At 34.8% G+C, this 23,748-nt stretch overlaps 2 protein-coding genes across 11 annotated transcripts in view; one reads left to right on the top strand and one right to left on the bottom strand.

Annotated features, from left to right (window-relative positions):
* Sesn (Sestrin) overlaps positions 1-9,180 on the top strand; it is a 171,278-nt gene extending 162,098 nt beyond the window's left edge. For all 4 annotated transcript variants that reach the window (XM_070304143.1, XM_070304141.1, XM_070304142.1 and 1 more), the window contains 5 exons: positions 4,250-4,432; positions 4,543-4,780; positions 4,933-5,198; positions 5,820-6,194; positions 6,848-9,180. In XM_070304143.1, the coding sequence (XP_070160244.1) occupies positions 4,250-4,432; positions 4,543-4,780; positions 4,933-5,198; positions 5,820-6,194; positions 6,848-6,934 (1,149 nt within the window). In that variant the 3' untranslated portion in view covers positions 6,935-9,180. The remainder of the gene's footprint in view (positions 1-4,249; positions 4,433-4,542; positions 4,781-4,932; positions 5,199-5,819; positions 6,195-6,847) is intronic.
* A 5,464-nt stretch (positions 9,181-14,644) lies between these two features.
* The window catches only part of LOC138937544 (glutamate receptor ionotropic, kainate 2), a 141,464-nt gene continuing 132,360 nt past the window's right edge, over positions 14,645-23,748 (bottom strand). For 2 of the 7 annotated variants that reach the window (XM_070303914.1, XM_070303913.1), the window contains exons 13-19: positions 21,096-21,353; positions 19,660-19,857; positions 18,491-18,716; positions 18,000-18,164; positions 17,498-17,598; positions 16,213-16,497; positions 14,645-15,184 (exon numbers count right to left, since the gene is read on the bottom strand). In XM_070303914.1, the coding sequence (XP_070160015.1) occupies positions 15,095-15,184; positions 16,213-16,497; positions 17,498-17,598; positions 18,000-18,164; positions 18,491-18,716; positions 19,660-19,857; positions 21,096-21,353 (1,323 nt within the window). In that variant the 3' untranslated portion in view covers positions 14,645-15,094. Of the gene's footprint in view, positions 15,185-16,212; positions 16,498-16,528; positions 16,575-17,039; positions 17,242-17,497; positions 17,599-17,999; positions 18,165-18,490; positions 18,717-19,659; positions 19,858-21,095; positions 21,354-23,748 lie in introns of those variants that run through there. The other 5 variants (XM_070303917.1, XR_011447529.1, XR_011447530.1 and 2 more) reach the window with 5 other exon arrangements.

The raw sequence follows: 23,748 nt of genomic DNA, 5'->3' as shown, positions 1-23,748 counted from the left end.
TCGGATTAACCAATACATAATTATCCATTGAATGTATTTCCGTGGATATGTATGAAACTGATGAAAACAATACGATGTTGTTAGAGACACTTGGTATAAGTGCGAGAGCAAGTATGCTGATTTTATGAATTGATTTAGTTCGAATTGTCGAGTTAACAGCTACTTGATCAGCATTCGCATGATCGCAATTGACTTTGTTTATTGCAAAATCTTGAGCAAACTGCTATCTCTTCATATTTTATAATATCGAGGTTACAGTTTCCGTCTTTGAAGCGGTCGTAATATACATATAATATCATACATAATATCTGAGTCCGATTTTATATCAAAGTCGCGAAATTCGCACACTTCAAGTTTATTTCAATTTAAATTTAATTGCTGTCTTCCGCGCGTTTCTCAGCTCGCTCGATCTTCGAATTATCTCGACCTGATAATTCGGAAGACATGCTGGCGCGATATAGATGAAATATCATCGAGGTGCGTAACGATCGCTGGAAAAAGACTTTATATCGTGGCGGGGTGCGGACAGGGACGAGGATAAATTGTTGATCGGTACACGTGGAGCGCTATAAAATCTGAATATAAGATAAGATATCTGAAAAACAGCTTTTCTATCGATAAACATTTCGCACGATGGACTTTCATTTTCGGGATTCGCCTGTAAATGATACTGGGAAAGTCAATTGCATCGCATATCTCATTACAAATAGATTTATTAGACATTGTAACGAGATTAAAAATGGCTATGTAAAAAAACTAAATTTTATGATCTCATTTGAACATAGAAATTTATTTATTCTAATACTTTATTAATTTTTGCTTGAAAAAAATGTGAAATATTAAACATTACGTAAGTTCTTTTTGTCGAATATCACGAAAAAGTCAAAAAAGATGTTAAAATGTTTGTTTAAAGTATCTTGGAATTTTATTTTTAGATGTGGATAGATATATGTACTAATATCTATATTTCATTTATATATAGATATATTTATATCTAGATCTAGAAATGATATAAAGATAGAGAGAAGTTTGATATTTTTTTGCATATAAATAAATATTCCATATTTATTCTACAAACACAAATAAAAATGTCACAGCTTTGTGATATTAAAAAAATATATATTTATTTAAATTTTATTTTTGTAAGCATCAAGCACACATCGCGAATTTGTATGATTCTTGCAGTGCAAAATAAATGCACACCATGTTGTGTGTGTAAATGAAAGAAAACATAATATCAGACTGACTTTGAAAGATAAATGTCATATAATTACCGCCGATCGCTCTATCTCAAATTATATCTATCGATTAATACAGATATAAATTTCTTGCTGTTATCAATGTTTCTTGTCGATGATTACAATAGGCTTAACAATTGTCAATTTACTTAGCTTCTTTCGAAAATAATGTGAATAGCATAGGAAAACGACGAATGTGAACATTGCGAATTGGACGTTCGACGATTTCGAATTATGACGAAACGCCGCGGCGAATTTATCTTTATCACGGACTGCTCGTAATTTTGCAGCGTATTTGCGATGGGGTTATCAGAGGTAACAAAGGTATGCTCTTTCGCGATTCGGGAAAGAAAAATAGTGTGTTTTTTCGCGTTTCCTGATTACATTTATGGTAATTGTAGAGATGATATCTCGGAGTATCGAAAGTATCTGACATAAATATATCGATTAGCGAGTTATATTTTAAACGCGGTGGACACACTCGCATTTTTCTCGCGATTATCAATCACGTGCATATTGTTTTCTGGTGATAATGAATTATTATTTTCAGTTTACTTTATCATCTTTCCAATTGCCGCACGATAATCCTCGACAGTGCAAAATAAAAATCGATATTGCTATAGTAAAGTCTGGCCGGGCATTTTACGGCAATTAATATTCATTAATCTCTGATATAATTGCGCCGCGTGAAAAGATAATGCTCCCGCAAACTTTCATAATTGACGAATTTGATGATAATCGGATTTGGATGCTGATTGATTACGTGATAAAATTGATGCCAATAATCTTCTTTTCTTTTCTTGTTTTTCTTCTTCAATCTTGATGCACGTTGATAATTTTCATGCTTTCCTTTCGCGACAATCGCAAAATTTCTATGGATACCTCCCCATATAAATTGATATTTATTATTTATCCTCCTCCCCCTTTCATTCTCCTGTCGATCAAACTAATAAACATGATAAATTATTAACAAAACACCCCACATTCTCTGGGCTATTACATTCATATTTTTCGCGAAAATCTATTAGATTCTTGAGGTATATGCCGACTTTTTTTTTATCGCTTATCATGACTCTTGAATCGATTGATTTCCAGAGATGCCTCATGGCAAACAGGTGTCTTGTTTGCCTATTTTATCGCATTCTCTTATGCATACACACTCTATCTCTTTCTGTCTTTACCTTTTTCCTTTTTTATGCTGTTGTTTTTTCACTCACGTTCGTTCTTTACCATGATATTGATACCATGTCCTGATCACGATGATCGATGATTCTGTGATTTGATCGCGTTGCATTTATCGCTCACTCATTCCCCGTGATCGTCGAGATGACAAATCTAGGATGCTAAACTGACACGTTCTCCATACCCGTGCACTTTACAAAGTTACTCACGCGAAAATAAATAGATCATTGAATTTACGTCAGGTAATTCAAACCTCAAATAGTTACTACAATATATAAAATCTGTATTATAAATTTCCAAAAATAAGTTCTTTCCTTTATATTGTTAAAAAAAACTATTTAATTGGTCACAAATTTTCCATTTCGAGAATTTATTTATTTATTTTTTTTTTTGTTATTAATCGCGTAATATATAGATGTTTTTATGACATACACAATATAATATTACAATGTGGGGTCATCAACGAATTTAAAATGTTCACCACATATCAAGTTCTTAATTTTCTCCCACGTATCTTTTCGATATTATTTTTTAAATGTATATCTTTAATGCTCGAATACGAGTATCGTCGGATCTATCGTTTTAAGCTTATGACTAATTTTCTATATGGTTAAGATTTTCCTTCGTTGTCAATTACAAGGTTGATAACGCGACGGTACGATGGGCCTGTTCATCGTTAGATTGTTTGCTCATCGACAGATTAAGTACAATTTGTAGAGCGAAACTCGAAATTCGATATCTGTTGGATTCGACACGTGCTGAAAATGATAACGTGATATTGCCGGTCGCGACCTCGCGCAATTTTGTACCGCGATGCATCATCACGTCGTCGTCAATTCGTCTCTCGTCGTTCGAAATTTACGTTGTGTTGAAATTGAAAAACGCAGGGGATGTTCGCCGAGAGAGAGAGAGAGAGAGAGAGAGAGAGAGAGAGAGAGAGAGCGAGTTGGAAATCATCCTCTTTTTCGTTCCGAAAATCGAGCCAATAACTTCGACGTTCGTTCTCGAAAATTTGCGGAACGGGAAATCTATCGCATTTATCGCGCACGACATGCGTGATATCACGTATATACAATATATGTATACATGCACACGTGTATGGGAATACGCGTGCAAATCGATGGCAATAATGCATGGCGGATGCACCCGGTATTCAATACTCGAATAGAAATTCCTCATGGGGCGAAATTGCTTTCGATCGATTCGCGCGCTCGCGAACTCGATCGTTTTATTCGCGCTTATTTCCCTATGGATAGTATCTTATCGACAAGCATTATCTGTCCAAGCCAATTTTGCAGATCCGTGTGTGTATATATATATATATATGTATGTATATTTTGCTTATTGTGATGTGGAACCTGAGGCGAGCGACGATAATCGAGATTACGAGGCTTGTATCGTCGAAATGGCCATAAATTAAATGATTTACTGCACATAATACAACGTTTGCATTATAATTATGCCATAATTATATTATATCTATTATTCCACATAACCCGGCATTAGAAACATCTGGAACGTTTCTACTTGCGCATATAGATCTTCATTTTGTATTCAAATTGTGTTTTATCACAGAGATCAATTAGCGGAATATTCAGGATTACGGCTTCTTTTCTCGGATATTACTTAAAATTTTTGGAATCTCTTTCAATGACAATGACATACGATTTAATGTCATACAATAAGCTTGTGAGAAATGTGTAAGAGAGATTTCATTATGATTATATGGAAACGCTTTCTAACTGTGGCGTCAAGTGGTATCGCGGATAAATCGACAGATAAGTTGATGAGAAAACAGGTTTGAAGACCCATCTATCGTGTAATTTCAGGCCGCGGGTAGGCACCAATGTAGCTACCTTATAAACCTGCAGAAGAGAGAGTTCCTTCTACAGGGCGGTGACCCCTCGTGGCTCCAAGGTCTGAGATCGATCCCGGGGAAGCTGCAAGATCTTTATGAAATCAACAAGATCCTAGCTCATAGACCATGGCTTCTGAACAAGTCGCATATAGAGGTAAGCGGTAATATTGTATTTACATATGAATTATATTTTATTAAATTGCCGAATCGTGCTTGAAAATATTAATAAAATATGTTTGTTGCAATTTTGTTTTGTATTTATAGAAATTGACTAAAGGCGACGATAATTGGTCCTTAGCCGAGGTCGTCCAAGCGATAGTCCTATTAGCTCACTTCCACTCGTTGTCGTCTTTCGTATTTTCCTGCGGGGTCAACGAGGAATTGGATAACGTAACTGGCCATCATTACAAGAAGAACATACAGGATAGTAATAGCGTACCGCCAGTCAAAGATAAATTGTCCAGCAGTCCGAAGAAAATTCCCAACGGCGACGGTAAAACCGGTACGTTTATCTATTTACTTTACTAAAGATAATATCGATCGTAACGAGATGATTTAATTCGAATTTTTCAATTATGCGTTTTCAATTATGAATTATACGTCATTTTTAAACACGACTCTGTAATATCAAGTTTTGCGTTTGGTTTCACGCAGAAAATATGCCGTCACCGCCATCGTCTCCGAGCATAGTCGGCGAGCAGGAGGTCGGCGTGGAGACTCTGATGGAACGTATGAAACGTCTGTCGGAAAAATCCGAGTCCTATCAGATCACCCAGGAGGAACTCTCCAAGAGATTCGAGACTGTCGAGACGCAGTCGGCCGAGCTGGCAGCGGCGCCGCAGAGGAGTAGCTCGGTCCTCGACTCGGATATCGGTCTATTCATCGAGGATCCTACCTTCATCTATCAGGATTTTGCTAAGGTGAGGTTTACTCGCCGCTATCGAAAATAACCGTCAACCAGTGAAATGGCTGGATTTCCCACCTTCATGAACGCGACTCCATCGCGACGTGTTCCTTAACTGGACTCTTTTCTGCGGAAAAAGTCCTAAAAATTCTCTTTATGCGGATAACGTCGACGTTATTCGCGACCCTTATGTTGTTCATTCGACATTCCGACAATGATGCCGCGCGTTGTTTTGGCATGCCTAACAAGTAATGCGCGTAATCGATTAGAGCCGAAAGGATATTCTCAAGGTAGCGTGTGGCTCATCCATGAATATTTAAGTCAGCTGCGCTTGCTTCGTACTCGCGAAGCTTACGCTCGCGTAACTGTCATGAATATTTACCGGGCGACAACAACGTTGTGTATCGACTGATTCGAGGTAGCCGTGCGAAGGCGGGGCAGAGCCGACAGTCATGCCATGCGTTAATTATGCACAAGTTATTAAAAAAAAGTTGCTTTACCGGATAATTCAAGTTATATATTTAATTTCTTGCTTTGGCATAATTTGTTCATCTCTCGCGACCTTTCGACGATGCAATTTTTTTTCTCGGCGCTACGTCCTCACTCTTAACGCGATTCTTTTGTTCCTTTTTTTTAGCGCGGTCAGCTGAATGACATACCGACCTTCCGCGTCCAGGATTACTCCTGGGACGATCATGGTTATTCCCTGGTGAATCGTCTTTACAACGATGTCGGTAATCTCCTCGACGATAAATTCAAGACCGCGTACAATCTGACGTACTACACCATGGGCACGCACAATAAGGTCGACACGTCGCGCTTCAGACGGGCGATCTGGAACTACATACAGTGCATGTTCGGCATCAGGCATGACGATTACGATTACAATGAGGTGAATCAATTGCTCGAGCGTAGCCTCAAAACCTTTATCAAGAGTGCCGTTTGCTATCCGGAACGTGTCACTAAAAAGGATTACGATCGCGTCATGAGGGAGTTCAAGCACAGCGAAAAGGTAAGCGTAAATACATCTCTCGAATTAAGATATTTAATAAAATTAATTTCTTCAAACTTTAATTAAATGTTAATTGAAATGATACTAAAATAGTCGCTCCATTAAATTAAAAAATGACTGTCTTAAAATTGAGATATTTATGGTAAACAGCATCGTTAACACGTAACGTTTATTAAATCAATGCTAATGTCTTGTTTTTTATTTCAATATTTAAGACATATCAAAATTTTTATAAGAAAACGATTGATTGTGTGAGTAATAGACGATGATTATATAAATATTAAAAAAATTTCTCTTTATATTAATAATATATTATTTTTATATTTCTCATGTCTTCTAGAAATTTAAGTGAACAGTTTATGTAAATTTATGTAAATAATTTCAGAAATTAAACGTTAAATACGAAATATTACGCTTTACACAGTCCAATTAAAAATAGCCCTTCTGCTATTTAGTTCTCGTGATAGTTAAGATTAGCTTGCACGAACCTCTCGTGCTTTTAAAATTAGCCATTTCGCGTCTTTGATAAGGCTTTTAACACAACGAAAAGAAAACAGAAATATATTAACATAAAAAATATTTATTCTTGCATAGGTAGTAGCGAGATATTGTTAAATATCATGTTTATCAATATCGTGTTCTGTTTTTTCCAGGTCCATGTGAACCTGATGATTCTAGAGGCTCGCATGCAAGCGGAATTGTTATATGCTCTTCGCGCCGTGATGCGATATATGACCTAAAGCGGAGTTTTGCGTCATCCCCTATCTATCTGCTGTCTGTCAGTTTGTCAGTTTGTTTTCTCGAGCCATTCTATCGCGCTATTCGGATTCTCGGACTCTGCGTAAGGCATAGAAAGAACTAGTGAGGGCAATATCGTCGAGTTTCATATGGAACATCATACATATATATACACGCACGCGCGCGACATAATAAAGCCACTTTATCGCCAACTCGTGAATCGCGGCAATAGAGAGCAATCGCGATTCTTCAATCAGCACTGAGAAAGGCGATAATAAAGAAGCGAGGAAAAAAGAAGAAACAAAGGAAAGGAAGATTTCATATTTTCCGAATCGGGTAGAAAGAAGAGATGCAAGGAATCGCAATACTTGGCCATTTTTAGTGGAGCTTTTTGCGCGATCCAATGGCGAATCCAATCGCATCTTTGTTCCTCGAGTGACTTATTAATACGTCGATTGTACATTCCGGTCCATCTATTCGCGTAATAAATTTAATATAGTTTGCGACGAATATGTAGGATCAGCAAAGTACTTTCTTCCGTGCGTGTTTGGGAGATCAGAGTCTAGAGAACTAAGAGGAGAGAAAGAGATTGTGCGAACAGACAGAAAAAAAGACAAAGGCTGGGGGTGACAAAGAGACGAAAGATTATAATTTGTTTTGTACATAGACACTTGTATTTTTCTACGTTCGGCATCGTAGCAGACTGTTATTTGTGCGTTTCGTTTATGTTTCAGATCTGTTAAAAAAACGTTTGCTCTCGTCTGTTAGTAGCTTTCGCGTCGCGCTTTAACTTTATACACACAAACATACACACACAAAATTTTTACTGTGTTTACGTTTCGATCTTATGCGCGATTCGCTAGCAAATTCATGGATTAACGCATCATCACGACGCGTGCACACGTGAGAAAAAATTTTAGTTCCGCGCGAGATATTTTGTTTCTACTTTTATGTCAAGTCTTGATAATTTGTCAAGAAGTGGAAAATTAATTATAAGGTTAAATTGAGAAATCTAACGCTGAATTCGTCATCTTTTGTTTCTTTTGCGTTGTATATATACGTACATACATACATATATATATACATAGACACGATGCGTTTTATCTTCGCGTTTTATTTCGATGATTTCATCTTGCGTAAAATTAAAAAAGAATATGAAAGCTAACATAAACTTGTATCTACTTACCATTCGTCATACGCATATGTCGAGCAAACCTTAGATTGTAGGACGATTCGCGATCACGTGCAGCATACACATCATATACACACACGTTTCGGTACTCGCACGCGATCGCGGAGAGAAGCAATGCCTATCGGCTGTGTTTATTTATCGAGGGATGACGCGCTCTATTGCGAAAAGCATCGCGAACCGCTTGCTTTCAATCATCCAACGACGAGATATCTTTTCATCTTGAGATTAAGATACAGCGGATAGATCGCTCTTTGAAGATTGGACATTGTTACTTTCGTCGGCAATGGGAGGAGATTAAAGTTTCAATTGAAAGCGGAACATGCAAAGTGTTTATCGCCAAGCTCACATTGAATGACAAATATAACGATCTCGTTTGCGTATTGCGTATGCTGCGTCGAGTTTCGCGCGAAAAAAAAAATTTGGCTGCTATTTTAAATTGGAGAAAAAAAATCATTGTATTTGTTTTGTGCTTCTGATTTGAAGAAGGAGGGAGGAAGATGGCACGAAGGAAAGCGTGGATCGGGATAATCGTTACCATAATCATATGAGCAACATCGCGAGAATCGACCGACCACGAAAACACCAATCTCTCGACGTCCGATGTCATGCGCGCGCACGCGTAGGTGTTTATCAACGAATTTTCATGCCTTCTAATAGCCTCCCTCCGTAATCTCTAATAATACGCTATAGAGGAGAAAGAGAGAAAACTCAATAGAGCAATGGGGTACGCAATGCATAATTGACGGAGTCTTGTCCCTCCCTCGGCGATTAATTACGATCGTTGTAACAGCGGAGATATCGAGCAAATGGTGTCAAAGTGTTGTGTGCGAGGAGGATCGAGGAGAGGCTGTTTAAACACAAATTAAATCCTTATAATAGATTTTTAAGGTACATACATACACACGAAGAACGTGGCACAAACTATTACACGCGAATTATACGTGTTCTGTGATCGCATATATCTACATATATATGTATAACACACACACACACACACACACACACACACACACACACACACACACACACACACACACACACACACACACACACACACACACACACACACAAAGCAAATGTATATATATATATAGATATATGTATATATATATGTATATATATATATATATAATATACATACATTTATATAGATACATATATACGCATATTTACGATTAACTTGGCGAGACAAAGAGAAAGGAAGAACGAGAGAAAGAGAGTGCGTACGCAAGAGAAGTTTGACGTAAAATTCTACGTATATCGTTTGTAATTATAATGTCTCTTTATTGTATAACTGTGCATGTGTGTGTGTATATTGTGTGCGCGGGCGCGCTCCAAATATTCAATTTACTCACATGTGTGTTCAATGATATCAGAATATCGGTACTTTGGAATGCAAATTTATGAACGTTCCTTTGATCTTGATTGAGCTAATGATGATAAGTAACGTCACATAGTGAGATCGCAAGACGCAAGGACGCATGCTAAAGTGGCGTAACTGAAACTGGCGTAATTTCGGTGAATTGTGGTAATTCGCGGGCCTTGAGAAGTCTCTCTCTCGCGTGAAAAATTACATTTTTATTAAATATTTATGGATGCCAATATATATATATATATATATATATATATATATATATATATATATATATATATATATTATTTTAATACATATGTAAATATAAAACTTAAAATTTTTAATAGAAAATAAAATTCTTATCTAATATATAATAATATACAAAATAAATTCTCTCTACAAAATATAATATCAAAAATTTCAAAGTAATAAATGCGCGCCATTCAAAATGTTCATAATCCCTACATCTATTTTAATCAATTATTAAATATTTAGATTTTCCGATATTACACCGGTTCCGATTCTCGATCATAGTTATCTAGTCTACGGGAAACGAATATCGAATATTTTATCTGGCATCCGGAGGCGAGTTTGTTCCGGCGATGCGAAATCGTGTTCCAAAGTATCAGTTCATATACGGAGACATGTATACACATATGTGCACGGTTCGTCGTCCGAACAATGCGGAATAAAATATGGATAGCAGCAGCGAGACATTTCGACCAACAAAGCGACGCGTTTTCTTATTTCCTTAAACGACGCTTCTACATATCACTCTGAGAATTTAAGATAGAAAAAGAAAAACGCGTCTCGCGCGATCGCTTAGAGCTCGCCACGCCAGAGCGGAATAGCCGAATTGGCAGAACCAATAACTTTTTAGCGATCGAACTTTTTCTCTCATTGCTTTGTGTCCTGTCGTTGTTCTCGAATAGCAACCGAGGGGAGGAAATAACGATTTTTTGCAATTCGATACTGAGAACACTTGCAGTTTTTGTCATGTTAACGACAATATTTCCAATTGTTTTTTGTCACTTCTCGTTTTTTTCTTTTTTAAATTATTATTTTTCGATCTCCACTTTGGAACTCTCTTTCTCTTCTCTGCTTCCCTTTATATAACTTTCTATTTTTATCTATCTCTTCCTCTCCCCTTCGTTCTTCGGACAATTTACGAAATTGTCGATCGCGATCGATGAGTTTGGAAAAATCCGGACGTTTTCTTTTTTTTGCAAGGATACGTTGATATCAAATTGTCAAAAATCAAAATTGATCATTGGATTTTATAGTAGATTATTTCTTAATCAAACTCGTGTCGCGAGTGTCCGCGAAGTTGAAACCAAAGAGTTGTACAAGGGGAATATTGTTGCGATTACCCGAATTTTAATAGTACGTATCAGTCTATATATAAATTATTTACGCAAAATGTGTTTTGACACATAAGTTCAAAAGAAAAACGTACTCCACTCTGTATTAATCGATATCTTTTACTCACGAATATTTTATACGATTACTTTATATCCGAATATTTAAGGAACAAAATTATTCGCGCGTTTAGTTTATAAGTACCACGATTTCTCCGACAGTTACACAATGGTTTTACGTAATTCTGATCCCTTTTTTTAAATTCTGTTTTAGGTGACTAATAATATAGGTTTCGATGCGTATGTATTTTTGGCGCGTTATGCAATCACAGATGAGAGAGAGAGAGAGAGAGAGAGAGAGAGAGAGAGAGAGAGAGAGAGAGAGAGAGAGAGAGTGAATGTTCGTTAATTATCATAATACTTCAACTCTTTTCGAATTTTATATAAAAATAATAACATACGGATGTGTATTTTTAATACATCCTGGTTCTGTAAGAAAATATAAGATTTTATATAAAGTTTTATTTATTTAACATGTTCCGAAAAAAAAAAAAAAAAAACGGCGCGACACGAGTCCTAGGAGATCGTAGTCGAATTTTTCCCGTTCTCTCTTTTCTCTTCTTTCTTCTCTCTTTTGAATCAGTTTTTCTCTCTCTTTCACGTTTTTTATTTATTTCTTTTGCGTTATTTATATTCTACATTATTGCTCGAACATAATTGAACGTCTTTTGAGTCTTTTTAATCTCTCTTTTCAACTATGTCTTTGCCCTCGCCAATTTTCGTCATTTATTAGCATTGTTCATTTTACGATCAGCAAAAAAGAAACTTTAATAAGTTTTTCGATGTAGGTGAGAGCAATAACGGATAGTAACAGGTATTCGCGATAAGTGCGCGCAGATTGATCTCATAATGTAGTAATTGCGAAAGATAGAGAAAGAGAGTTAGAAGGGAAGACAAGAAGAGAAAATAGAAATACGCGTGAGGCTTGTAGAGGAAGAAAGAAAATCGTCGTTGTAACGAGAGAAGAGCGTTGTAACGATAACGGACAATGGCTGCTTCATATCTTTTTTCATTGTGCTTTTCTTTTGTATTTTAAACGCGAGAAATTCTTATCAAATTCTTGTGAATGCCGCTGTAGCTGTAGAACCATATATTGCGGTAGATCATAATTTCGCGATTCTAAGAAGAGAAATATGATAGGGAAACAAGAGAGAGAAAGAGAGAGAAACAGAGAAAAAGGCAGAGAGAGGGAGAGAGAGAGAGAGAGGGGTGGAGAAATAAAAAAAGATGTAGAAGGAATTGAGATTTTTATATAATAGCGATTAACTTGTGTGTGCCGTATATAGGCGAATGCATTTGCAGCGGGATACGATCAAATATCGAACATCGATTTTCGATCTCTGATTTTCACATAGCGAAACATAAAATCATCGCAAAGCCATCAGAACGCTTGAAACATGCTTCATAACATTATATCTTTTAAATAGATTGAAAATTTTTTGAATTCATTTCAGATGTTTTATGTAACTCCTTTTATCAGAAAAACAGAGGGATCTCTGATCCTGTCTTGTGTCTGATTGTAACTCCACTTTTATCAATTTCTCTGTTTCTCTCTTGGACACGCGAGGCAAAGCGTGTCGAGATTTCGAGTCGAGTTGATGCCTCGGTAAAGTATATAGTGAGAATATTGGAGGTGGACGAGCACAGAAAAAGAGAGAAAGAAGCAAGAAGGCGCGCACAGTGTGGAGTAAAACATTTTTTTAAAAGTAAAAAAAAAAAAAATTTTTATGTATATATAGACTTTGAATTTGGTCTAAGCTCGTCGTCCACAATTGTTTCAAATGGGTATTCTCAAGAGAGAGAGGGAGAAAGAGAGAGAGAACGCGAGAGAGAGTGAGAGAAAATGCACGAATCGTGCAAAGTCGAGTGTCCACCTCCCGAAAGTCACAAAAAGCATATTAAAAATAGTACATGCCACCGTATCGGGAATGATTGTGTGATAATTACAAGTGATTTGACCAGGCCCTCCCCTCCGTCTCGATTATTAAGCGAATTACTATCATCGAGATTTTTTAATTGCACATCAGTTGAGTAATTGGATGTAGAGTGGTAAAAGGAGGAAAAAGTTTTCTCTTTTTATGCTCTCTAGATTTAGTCGTAGAATTATACCCAAGAAGGAAACATCCTTTTTGATAGTAATTCGCTGATTGCACCGACGAGGAAGAGATTTCGAAAGATTCTTGGATCAGGGAGAAGGAATTCCTCGCGCGCGTAGCTCGTCGTAACATCTCAGTCATGTTGATTCGATTAAGCGTCGCGGTCGTAGCCTAATCTAATCATGGACCGACACGAGCTCGCAACCTCTCTTCGAGGATTTCACTTAGGAATTCCGCGGAATTTCAATACCCGCTAATCTGCGTATTGTCCGGCGATAAGCCGGTTTCATTGTATATCGTGATTGTAAATCGCCGCTATTAACGTGGCTCCCGGAGGAGGGAGGGTCATATGTGATGTGATTTCTTTTATATCATAACGAATAATGAACACTAAGAAATATTATAGTTTCATATAAGCGATATGTTATTTGTCATTTATTTTATCCCTTAATAAATGATGTTATATAAAAAAGATAATCTCTATCGGTGGCGTTTTTCTGTATTTTGCACCTCCGTAATTTTTAAGAGCGATTTGTTTGAAACAACTTATGCGATTTGCTGTGATATCAGAAGATTGATTTATTTGTAATGTAAATTAGTTTAGATAACTTTAATCTTAATTTGAGTTTAAATTAAACTAGATTTGATTTAAAATTTATGGTATTCTATTTACTAATTTTTTTACTAACTTTTATTTTAAATTGCAAACTATACAGTTTGAAGAGGATTCGAAAGAGGAGACATAGCAATGATTCTCTTATCTTACATTTATTCGCCGACTATCAGCATTGTTACAGCACACGTTACATGACACCAAACATCTAAGTTGTACTCGATTACTAATGATTACTCACTCGCATAAAACTCACTTTTGCATAAAATATTTCCATTACGAATTTAATTGCTCTGCTTTATCCCCGCGACGATATTTACAGAATACTTTGCAAATACCTTACATTTTAGGCAGCCTTTTATAGAGAAAAAGAGAGAAAGAAAAAGAGAGAACGCATTTACAGAATGTGTTTAAATATCGTTCTGTGCATGGATCGAACATTGGATTTCATGCGAGAGTAGCATGAATATGCTCTATGACAGAGATATCTGTGATCACCATCGTAGATGTATCAGATGATTTATTTATCTAAACGTAGGACGGAAGGATTGTTCATCGTCTATCGTTATAGATTCAGCGTACTACTCTCTTAATAGAACTTGATATTATATCAGTTGAAGTAGAATTGAGGGTTTAGTGCCTGATATATAGATCGCTATCTCGCAATGCTCGCGTCTTATAACAATTGGACTCATAAAAAAGAAATGTATGCGCTAAAGATAAAGTCGGATGGAAAAAAGCACATTTTGCCAAATAATATTCATTTTAAGACGAGAGAAAGAATATAGAAGAAGAGAAGGAAAGTTTCCTTTTTTGTACATTTTAAATTTTTTGTAGATTAAACTTAAATCGTTTTATCGATTCCTTTTCAATTTTTTTCAATTCAATCTTGACTGAATCATGTCAAGGAAAAATTTCCTTTGACAAGGTCGAAAATTAATATGTATGCGAGTTGGTTATAATATTTCAATTTAGGATTTTATATATATATATATATATATATATATATATATATATATATATATACACATACACACACACACATACATATATATATACAATCTTATATTGAATCACGGTATTTGAATAAAGTGTCAGACACGTCTTGCCTCAAAATAATTATATCATATCCTGGATTGATTAATCGTACAAAACTTGCGGCCAAAAGAAATCACTTTAGAGTTGTTACTTTATTAATTACATCAGTATCGCGTCGATTTTTCGACGGATTTATCAAACGTGTGCGAAAAAGCGACGCATATCGATTTACAAAAAGCATTTTAAGCTCTTTTCATAATCGCAAACGTCGGAAATGCAACGAACGTCTTTATTAAATATTGTGCAAAATTGTCCGAATGCCGACATTTTTTCTCGGCGAGGGTCTCTATCAATGAAATCGATCGTAATTGTTTTTCGTGATACGCTTTGTAATTAATCATGGTTAACGATTAATGCCATTGAGATTCGTCTTGCTAAAGACGATGTCCCTCTAATTGCCGTCATAGTCATGCGGCGGTGCGTGATGATGCATGTGGATGTGTGGAGGCAGTTCGACTACGGGTACGGTCAGGCTGCTTCTCTGTAACATGATTATATAATAGTTACATGAGTATCAACGTCGCAGTAGTCATCTGTGTAAAATTTTTGGAGAAGTTCGAGAATTTTATATAATATAATACATATTCATGTTTCTTTTTTAATCATAATTTTACCAACGATTGTATTTCCTTTTTTAAATTATTAATTAATTATTATATTGTGTATCATTTAATTTAGCACGTTTAATTGCTCCTCTAATTTTTATTAATTATTTATTAACGATTTTGGAATTTGTGATTTTTGCGGGTTCTGAAATTCTGTAAATTAGAAATCAACATTTACTTTTCGTAATTTACAGCAAATTATGAAATGTTTTTAATACGAAATTTAATAAATTATGTTGATTTAATTACATATTAATAAAAATTTTATCTTGTAATATTGCATGAATTTTTTTCCGGATAGAATGGGGTATAATAAATTCTGTATACCCGTCCCGACGAAAAGTAAATCCGCTCGTTAATTAAGGAACATTCAAATGCAGTTATGAGCTTAATGAACATGAGAATATAGAGAAGCTCGGTGAATATAAAATATAATTGAATAACGATATAACGGGGAGGGTTGACTTCTCTAAAGCTGCGATAATGTAATATAAAGTCGGTCTCGAATATAAAAGATAGGAATATCAATTTGATCAAAGAGACAATGATCAGAGAAATATGTCATTATCGCGGGATCTTCTCTCAAAAAAAAAAGAACATACAAGATAATTATATTTCGTATATATTATATTATATTTATTTTCATTGCACGATAAGGTCTCACGAAAGATAATACAAATTAATTCTCGAACAAATATTTCTCGAATAAATAGAAAAAAACATTATTGATGCTTTTTTTTATGTATTCTGAGTAGATAGTTTAGATCCATTTTTATTTACATATAAGACACATGTATTGTTATTATTATTTTATTACATGTCATTAATTGATTTGTATTTATCTTGGCATCTTGCAAAAAAAAGGCATTGACTAATAGATTAATAAGTAACCTGAGATTATTACCTGAGACCTTATCCCGTTTATTGGGGTGGCAGTGGGATTGTCCGGTTGATAGCCGATCACGTGCGTGGAGCATTTGTCGCAGGTACGTCGTCGTCGAGATGACGCGTGACAACGTAAGGTACGACAAAGCTCGCGTGCCATCTCCGAGCAGAGTGACTCTTGCTGTTGATTCGATTGTTGTGGTTGTGGATGCTGGCACTGTTGTTGCTGCTGCTGTTGTTGTACGGCCTGAGAAATCCCTTGAAGAGAACCGGAAGTAGGCGTCGAAGGGATCGGAGGCCTTTGCTACATCAGCAGCCCACAACGACGAATTATTCGCGTATGTGTTGACGTGATTATTAAAGTTAATCTCGTAAGAAGCACTATGATCAAGCAATAAGATCTATTATGATATAGAAGGATTTTAGAATTAGCGACAAGTGAATAAATAATATTATTTTTTATTGTAAAATATTTTCCGAGTTACAAACCGCATTGAAAATACAAGCAAAAATGAATAATTAATCGTCCAATTTTGGTCTTTAATATAACGGAATTATATAATCTAAATCTCTTAATTATAGATTTAAAATATTAAATCTAAAAATTTTTGAAGAATACATGATCTCCTTTCAATATATTCTATGTTAAAAAGCTATTTTCACTTTTCGCTAATTCATTTCGCAACTTGTATCATGACGCGAAAATAGCAAAATTGTTAGCGACATTTCTGCAGCACATATATATTTACTAGTTTATATTTACTAGTTTAAAAATAATATCTTAGAAAGAAGTTGTGTGCTGAAGCAAGCGGATTCATAAAAAGTTTTCGTAATGGCGGAACGGACCTCTCTTCGCAACTTTGTGAGTTTGGGTCGAGCGGCATGCTTCAATGGACGATGAGCTCATGCTGATACGGTGGGATCCATGGCGTAGCGATGAAACAAAGTTCAGGGAACGTCATGCAATGCTTATGTACGATTCATGCATATCCCTCAACCCTCCAGTTCTCACAGATCAATAATCGTCCGCTTCGATAGACATAACATTCTTGAAAACGCAACTTCTGCCTTGCTTCTCATTGCTATGATATTTAGTCGACAAGATTTTGCAGCATCTTGCGTTAAGTAATTTTAATCATGACGATAGTTCAACGAGAAAAAGAGTAACTTGAGAGTTAAATTCAAACGAGCATTTATGTCGAGAGTTTGGATTGCGAATAGAGTCAAATAGTGCAACGCGAACGTGCTGACGACAATTTGTCGAAATGTATTTCATCATTGATTTACGAGATCGATACACTTACCCGTTCCGCCGGTGCATTCCTTCTGGAATTGTAACAGAACTCGAAGATCGCTATGAGCACGGCGAATGCCAAGCCACACAATAAGACCACGAAGACTCCACCTAAACAGGAATAAGACATAATTCTTGAGCATATGTATAAGACGTCGATAGGAAATTTTGACAGAAAATTAAATATTTCGATATATATTGTATATATATATATATATATATATATATATATATATGAATATATTCAAATAATTGAATAATTTATTAGTATATATAAATATTGCTAAGAAAATATATATAATTAAATTTGAATGTTTATTTTAAACATTCAGTGATTTTTATTTTCTGTAAAAGATTTATGTCTAACAGTCACTTTCATAAAAATGATAAGAGGATTACACAAAGAATATCAGCGAATGTAACGAAGCATTCCTGAATTATGATCTTACAATGGAAGACTCATAGTGTGTATAATTTAGACCTTATGCGCTATTTTAGGGAAAAGCGCTCACCTATGTTGTCGACACCTAGAGAGTTGGCTTTACTCTCCTTTCCCTTTTCCGTCTTCATACAAGTATCTCCAGGACTCTTCCACCATTTGTCATATAGCATTTGAATTTCACCTTTCTCTTGCAATTCCAAAATTGCCAGAGATATCTTGTCTCGCCATGGCGAACCTAAAGATTTTTCAAAGAATAAAAAAAGCGGAACTTTTTGAGAATTATAAACGTCGTTACGGTAGATGCGATGATATATTTTTTACATTTATTTTAAATTTATTTTAAAAGGAATGAAAATTATATTTACATGAAATAGTAAATATAATAACATGCGATATAGTTCATGTAATATCAAGTATAAAGTTTTTAAAAAATAAAATAAATGTTGTGAAAATCAATTCAAAATTGAGGTATAAAGTGTGAATTAGCGTAAAAAATATCTTTTTACAATTTTTTTATAAAAAATCTGCAACATATACACACACGCACACACGCACACTTACCCATGGGCGTTGCGATTCCATATCCTTTAGTGTCCAAAAGACCGCCGATTTGCGTGAGATTGCAGTTTCTTTGGACAATATAATCCAGCATGGTCGATTCCATCAGAAAGGCATAATCACCTTGGAGAACTCGTTGGATACCCTCTTCGTAAGTTGGCACGAATACCGATGGCTTCTTGTTTTCCATGAATCGCCACATTTTCTTGTATGTTTCGATCATCGAGTCCTTGACCGAAATTGGAGAAGTATAGAAGTATAGAAGACACACGCACATCATAATAATTCGCTATATAATTACTATATCGCGCGTGTTATCATATATATTAATCGAATATTATTTTATAATTTAAGCTCTTGATCCTTTAATTAAATTATGATGACAGAAATAAAAAATTAAGTAAATTCTTTTCTTGCATTTTCCGTCAATTAATTTGCTCGTATTCGAAAGTATAGATTGGTGAAACATACTGAAGATTTTTTTCGCAAAGTAATAAATAACCGTAAATGTTGATCAATGGTCTCCATAAGGTCTCCATTTTTCGAAATATGAAAATCATAAAAAAAGCAGATTGAGTTATATTGTACAACATAGGATTATAAAAAAGAAAAGTTTTTTATTTTAAAGCCATTCTATTGAATACGAGTGATAAGCATATAAAAAAAATGTATTTTGATATATCTCGCAAGAAAAAATATTACATAATTTCCGCTTTCGATGTCATAATTCGATATAGTCGCAATGAAGAAAAAAAGTTTTATAACCATCAACAAAAATTTCCGCAAACTCGGCGTGAAAACGCGACGTAAATAGAAATGATCATGATTGGAAAAAAAAAAGAAAAAACTGCATCGATCGCGTGGCTATATCGCGCAATTATTATTCGATTAACGGGCCATAAAATTACACAAACTTGCAAAGATATTAATATACAATATATAGGGAACTTTCTTTATATATAAACAAGAGCTATAATTCTTTTGCATTATTAAAAAACATAATTTTTTAATATTTTAAATATTTATAAAATGATGTGTGCGCGGAGGAATAAGAGAGACATCATACTCATGTGTTTACATTTCGCAAATTGATAATATCGCGCAGATACTAGTGCTATTAACATTATTACTCTATCTACTTCGCATATAAATGAGCAAAAAATATTAATTACCCTAAAGAAAGTCATTGTGCTTCCGCTGTCGAGAGTCCCGTACGAAATGTCAGTTTGGCTGGCGAGATCCTCGGCGTTCTCTATCGGCGTGATCATCCTTTCTACCGTGAGAAAAGCTGCCAGATTCGCTGTATACGACGAGATGATGATCAACGTGAAAAACCACCATATGCCACCCACGATACGCGTGCTCGTAGCCTGATAAAGCGATCGTTTTATGAAAATGCGTTGCATACGATTAATTTTGTATTATTTTTGGCAACTGTCAAACAATGATGGATAGGTACATACATCGAAATATTGATCGGTAAGAATTTGAATTATTGATGTTATACGAGGTGTTCGAAAAATATGGCATACACCTAACTGTATTCGATTCATAATAATATGAGAGCGTAAAATTTTGAAGACGCTATCAGAGATTTCATCAGAGGCTTATCACCAGAAGAGTTAAAGAAGGGTTTCGATAACAAGATTAGACGAGTTAAGGATTGCTTTTTTTGCATGCTCGGGGAAATCACTACCAACATCTATTGTGAAGAAAAATTAATTTGCTAATGATATTTGATAAATTTTTTTTTTTTTAATATTTGAAATAGGAGTATAGTTATTTTCCGAACACTCTGATAAAGTATCGTGATATAATACGATGTCTTGTAATAGCATCTTTAAATTTTCATTAACGTCTCAAATTTAATTTCTCATTAACGCTGGAAAGCCAATACTCTCATCCCTTCTACATCTTTCAGTCGTTTCAGAGATTAACGTATTTTACTTTGTAAAATAAAACTCTCAGTGTTCGAAGACTAATTCAAAAGCTAAAGTCTGCAATTGAAAACTGAAGATTCCTTTAATAGAAACGTTCGCGTTTCTCTTATTAAGAAAATTGTACAATGTTGGGAAATACAAATACCTGAAATGAATTATTTCTGATTCGTTCTTTAATTCCAAATCCCGCATCTTATTGCGTTAACAAACCCGAGCACATCTTTCGCATACCGCAACACAAAACGTCCGTCGTCGCGGAAAAATCTGACAGTATCGAATATATTTCATTAATCACTTTAAATAGAGGCAATGCACGCAATTAATTAGGATAGTAATTTAGATGATAATTAGTCTTGATGATATAAATTATAAATTAATTAGAAAGCGCATAAACATGTATTCATTGTTTCTCCCATTACCACGATATCTAACTATTGTATGTACGATAATGTAGTTCATTTAATTTTCTTACATATAAATAAAAGCAGTGAGTTTGTGAAACTAATTATCACATTGATTAAGGGTGTAGTAATGTTGATGATAAGTTATATACCAATAATGTTCTTATAATTTTCATCCGTATATAATGCTAAAAGGAAATCTAAGCAGTCTCTTTCGTGTCACTTATCTCTTTTATGCTCACGAACGCAGAATCATTGGGCGCGAACCTTGGGGTTTAAATCGCTGCCCTGTTGCATGAGGGTTCCGATAGTGAACCAGAAGCTGTTCGATAAAGAGAACTGATTCTCGACAATTTCCGGCCCGGCGTGACACGGATGCGGATTGTTCCACTCGTAGGGACTGAATCGCGCCACGACAAACATGGTCACTGATACCAGAACGTACGCCGCCAGAACGTACAGCCAGATTTCGATCGCTAGTGGATTCATGAAGGAGAAGAGTCGCGCCTGATGGCTGGTTGGCACCTGCAAGGAATTTCATTCTGATACACCACTCACCTTACAAAAACTGGAGATATGAATATCGAGTAAAGAAAAATATCTATTTCTTTTTACATGCAAAATATACACCATATTTTCACGTGTATATTAATTTTTATATATATTTAATAACAGTGATCTTAAAATATAAAACTTATGTATCGTTCGCTAATGTTTTGTATATAAATGAGAATTAATAATTAAATAATTGTATAAAACGAAGTCTATCGATGAAAATTTTTATGTTATTTTATTTGATAAGTATTGTATTTCACTATTGTGTACGCATAAAAGAGAGAATAAAATTTGTATTAATATAGCTTAATTAATATCTATAGGAGAAAAATGTATATAATGCTGATGATAAATAGAAAATTTTTTTTAATTAACGTTGAGCGTATAACAATATCGGTTACTGTGCTTAATATAATATGCGGAATTTGTTTCGCCTATATTGAAATTATTATTCAACTGTATTTTTATTGAGATTTTATATTTAATTATATTTAATTATATTTAATTATATTTTATACATTTAATCATTCCATAATTCTAAATATTCCGCAGACTTTTAATGAACTCAATACATATTATGTATATAAAATTTTTCGGTTGTTACATTACATCGCATTATAGTAAATCTATATATAAAATAATTTATATATCAAGTATAAATTTATCAGATTTATTTATACATATACGTCACAAATGTTGCAGATTTAGAAAATTAAAACAGAAAAAAAATATAACGAGAAATGATGTAGAAAAGAAATATAAAAATATTATATATGCACAGTACACGTGCAAAATGAAATAGATAGGAAAAGTTTATTGGAGATCTCTATTAGATTAAGCAAGCACTCTGTTCAAGAAATTTATGTCAGTTAATATCGATCTCAATGATCTTTTATTCATAGTGTATCAGCGGATACTAAGTTCTCAGCTGTGGATTATTTTTTGCTGTTACCGATAACTTTTGTGCGAGCGGAATTAGCTGATGCAAAATTTAACGCTCGCTCATGATAGTGGATGTCGATTGCGAAAAAAAACACTCGGGCAAAAAACACCGTCGTTGTTATCTATCGACGACGAAGAGAAATAAAGAGACTATTTTGGTAAAATCATTTTCGCATACTCGAAGAATTCATAATATTAATATAACAGATTGGTTTTTTTATCGGCATATTTGAAATAATTATGGCATATAATAAGATGATAATTGTAACGTACGTGTGGAGTCGTAATGGATATATATATATAGGTGGCAGGATAATTAAAGGATGCTTTGTGAATACGGGAGAACGGCTAACGGCTGCAACATTAATTGCAATTAAATGATCGTCTTACATTAATTAGAAGGCGCGCTCGCGTTTGTCGACGTCGATTGGTACAATCAACGAAAAGAGACTCGCTCTTTTTACCCCCCCCCGCCTCCCCTCCCCTCTCTCTCTCTCTCTCTCTCTCTCTCTGTTTGTCAGAGGAAAATTCCACTCGGGTGGAAACGAGCCTTCAGTCCGCATTGGAAAGCAAGCTATCATCATCAGCGCGGTGAAGAAGCTTCCGTCGTTTTAATCAATTTATGAAAAGTCCACTTACCGTCTTTTTCACACCTCACCGTTTTGGTGAAAATGTAATTGTATGGTAAAGAATTATCTCCCCAAGTTATCGTAATTGATTTTTATTATTATTTGATAAACATTATTATTATTTGCTTTACCCTTTTTATAATCGAATATCGCGAACGAGAGAGAGAGAGAGTATTATATTGTATATTTTGTCTGATATTTATTTTATATTATAAAGTCGATCTCGACAAGATATTTGTAAATAAGAACCATTTAAAGAGACTCTGTTAAGTTTAATGCATAGTCTATAATTAATTTTGCACTGACTCGCGATGGAAGATTCATCACGTCACTGCCGCCTGACTGAATAACAACAATTTGCTTAATTATCTTCATTAAGCAATTGACTTGTGTCGTCGGGAGTTGAAATGCAATTTCATTCGGGCATTAGCGTTGTGTGGAAGATCTTCAAGACAATATGTGCAATTATCTTTTCCTCCCCCTCCTTTCCTGTTGTGTATCTACTCCTATTATCGTAATTACCTATGTTACAATGGTTAACTGGAAAAAGGATTAAAGGATATGAGAAAGGATTACAACATAAAAATATAAACAATTCAAGCTGGATAGATAATATCCGGAAAAAGGCGATGAGAGATAAATTTTTTATGCAAGTATGTACAGATTTATTAATTGCATCAAATCTTCATACAAAAACTGCGCTTTTATTTCCTGTTATTTAAATAACAATTACTTTAATAGAGTTTAATAGTTCTTTATTAATATAGAGCAGTCTGATAAGATAGCAAAAATGA

The sequence above is a fragment of the Polyergus mexicanus genome, unplaced genomic scaffold (genome assembly GCF_030449975.1).
Source record: "Polyergus mexicanus isolate NDT 795.1 unplaced genomic scaffold, iyPolMexi1.0 SCAF_11, whole genome shotgun sequence".
Classification (NCBI taxonomy): Eukaryota; Metazoa; Arthropoda; class Insecta; order Hymenoptera; family Formicidae; genus Polyergus; species Polyergus mexicanus.
The sequence above is the reverse complement of the archived record's forward strand: the minus strand, read 5'-3'. Positions and strand labels throughout refer to the sequence as shown.